This window comes from Monoraphidium neglectum (genome assembly GCF_000611645.1).
Source record: "Monoraphidium neglectum strain SAG 48.87 unplaced genomic scaffold scaffold01810, whole genome shotgun sequence".
NCBI classification, from domain to species: Eukaryota; Viridiplantae; Chlorophyta; class Chlorophyceae; order Sphaeropleales; family Selenastraceae; genus Monoraphidium; species Monoraphidium neglectum.
In genome coordinates, this window is record NW_014011818.1 from 9681 (window position 1) to 12363 (window position 2683).

General features: G+C 64.0%; 1 protein-coding gene across 1 annotated transcript in view; it reads left to right on the forward strand.

Moving 5' to 3' along the window:
* The window catches only part of MNEG_9073 (hypothetical protein), a gene marked incomplete at both ends in the record, with an annotated part of 4432 nt that extends 1925 nt beyond the window's left edge, over positions 1 to 2507 (forward strand). Inside the window, 6 exons of the mRNA XM_014042456.1 lie at positions 43 to 143; positions 458 to 535; positions 899 to 991; positions 1390 to 1483; positions 2155 to 2215; positions 2381 to 2507. Of these exons, the coding sequence (XP_013897910.1) occupies positions 43 to 143; positions 458 to 535; positions 899 to 991; positions 1390 to 1483; positions 2155 to 2215; positions 2381 to 2507 (554 nt within the window). The remainder of the gene's footprint in view (positions 1 to 42; positions 144 to 457; positions 536 to 898; positions 992 to 1389; positions 1484 to 2154; positions 2216 to 2380) is intronic.
* Between the last annotated feature and the right edge of the window lie 176 nt (positions 2508 to 2683).

A 2683-nucleotide genomic window follows, 5' to 3' on the forward strand; every position in this document is an offset into this window, starting at 1 on the left:
CGGCTTCCTTCCACCCCTGCCCCTCTCCTCCCCCAACCCCAGACTACCGGCTTGAAACCTCGGAGGTGCCCCTGACCTACTACACGCGCTACGAGTACGGCGACCTCACAGACAAGCCCCTGCCCTTCAAACAGAAGAGATCGGTGGGCGCGCAGAAGGAAATGAATGACAGCGAGAGACAGACAGGGGGGAGAAGCGCATGTGTGTATGTGTCTGTGTGTGCGCGTGCGCGCGTTCGTTCGCGTGTGTGCAGGCGTACTTCCGCACGCATGCCGAGCACGCATGTGCAGGCCTGCTTCTCACGCGCTCACGAACCAGCGCGCTGCACCGCCACGCCGACCAAAAGCTCGCCACAGCCCCGAAACCAGCCATCCCAGGCCCCTCATCTGTCCTCCACCCCGGCCCCGCGCCCGTGCCCTGCCCGCCCCTGCAACCCCGCCCCTTCAAACGCACGCAGGACGCCTTGATCGCGGCCTTCATATCCAATTGCGGCGCCCTCAGCAATCGAGGGCAGGTGCTGGCTGACCTTATCAAAGTGAGGCCCGGCCCAGCCACAGCAGGGGCTTCCGGGGGCTTCCGGGTACCCAGCGATTTGCAGGGACGCCTTGGGGTTCAGCGGTCCGCGGCGTCCAGGGTTTGGGGTGGCGTGTCGGAACGTCAGGTGCTGCGGGACCTGATGAGGGTCGGGCCTGAACCCTGCTGGGCACCCTCAGCTGTGAGGGGTTTAGGAGCGTTGGGGGGGGGGTTCGGGGGGTCACTGGGGCGTTCCTGGGGTTACCATGGGATTCTGCGGCTAGTCTCAGGGGTTTCTGGGTGTGTCCATCCCCAGTTCGTGGGGTTGCTGTCCCTCCAACTTTCCCCCCAACCCCCCGATCCCCGTCTGTGTCCGGCTCCGCAGCTGCTGCCGGGGCAGGTCCACTCCTATGGTGCCTGCAACCACAATAAGGAAGTCGATAGGACGATCAGTGGCGACAAATGGAAGCAGAAGGAGGTGAGGCGGGTTGTCGTAACAAACGCCCGCCGCGCCGATTTTCGGGCGCCAGAGAGCGCACCTGCGCGCGTGACCAATGCGTGTCCGCGCATGTGTCTGCGCATGTGTGCGCGCGTGTACGCGTGCGCGTGCGTGCGTGCTCGCTTGTCTGCGATCGTGAAGGCCGGTGGCGTGTCGTTGCGGCTGCGCCCCGCGCAGGCGGCTGTCCGTCCGCCCTCCCTGCTGCCATTCCGCCGAGGGCTGGCGCGGCCGTTTTCGCTCTAAATGCACAATAACCGATGGCACGGCTCTTTTCATCACTGCAGAGCGCTGATACGTGCCGCGCAGTCACGCACGAGCGCAAACGATGAACGATGCGTCGACCACGTTCGCCCCCCCCCCTTCGAAACCCCCTCCAGGCGGTTTTCGCGACATACAAGTTCGCGTTCACTCCCGAGAACTCGATCGACGAGGGTTACGTGACCGAGAAGATCTACGGGGCCCTGAAAGCGGGTGAGAACTTTTTTGGTCACCAGGCAGGCAGACTTCACCTTGTCTGCTGGGGTCACCAGCCTATTGTTCAGGGGTGGAAAGCGGATTCACCATGCAGACGCTGTCCGGTGTCGATTTTCGCTTCGTTTTTGCAACCCCACTCCACCGCGAGTCGCGCTCCGAGCCCCCCGACTCGCGGCGGGCCGGGGGGCAGAGGGATGCACGTGCCAGCGGCGGCGCGAGACCGCGGCCGTGCGGGGTTGGTGACGCCACCGACTGCCTGCCAAGGAGCCCCGCTGTCCATTGTCGAATTAACCAACTCAGGCCTGCGCTGCCGCGGCCTCACAGCACCACTGGCGCCCCCGCGGCCGCCTCCGATCGCCCCTCATGCCGCCCTCGGAGCCCTGCCGTCGCGCAGCCACCACCCCCCCGCCCACTGCCTCTGCTCCTCCGCTCTCTCATCACTCCGGCGCCTCAAACGCCAATTACATCCCTTCAACCCTTTTTCTTTTTTTATCCTGCAACGCCCAGGGGCAGTACCCATATACATCGGCGCCCCGAACGTCCACCGCCTGGTCCCAACACACGACTCAGTCATCAGGGTCGAGGATTTCAAGAGGTGACGGGCCCCCAGATCTCGAGATCTCGAGATCTTGCCGCGATATGCGGATCCCGCGCCCCGGCCGCTGCAGGGCCAATGGTCGTTTGGGACACCGCCCCGCGGGTGCAGCGCGCTGAGGCTGGGCCGTTTGAGTTGGTGAAAGGCGGTGCGAGGGGTTGTGAGATTTTGATGAGGGACCATGGGCTGGCTGCAGGCCGCGCTCTGCTTGACAATTATCAACAACTTGACCGCACTGGTTCTGTTTGTTTGAAACTATCCCACCCGTGCCTGCGCCCGCCGCCCGCCCGACGCCGCAGCACCGCTGAGCTGGCGGATTACATAAAGCGCGTGGGGGCTGACGAGAAGCTGTACCGCAAGCACATCGGGTGGAAGTACCGCCCCGAGTCAGAGTGGAGCGAGGTGCGGCGGATGTGCGCCGGATAAAATGCCGGCTCTTTGACACCGGCTTGAAACAAGACCCATGAGTTTTCTGACTGAATCGATCTGGATTGATGCACCACAGTAAAGGGTTTCAAATGCCATGCCAGTCAATTGGACGCTGACCACCGCACGTGCCCCGTGTCTGGCAGATCGAGGCCGCCTCGCGGCTCGACTCCCCC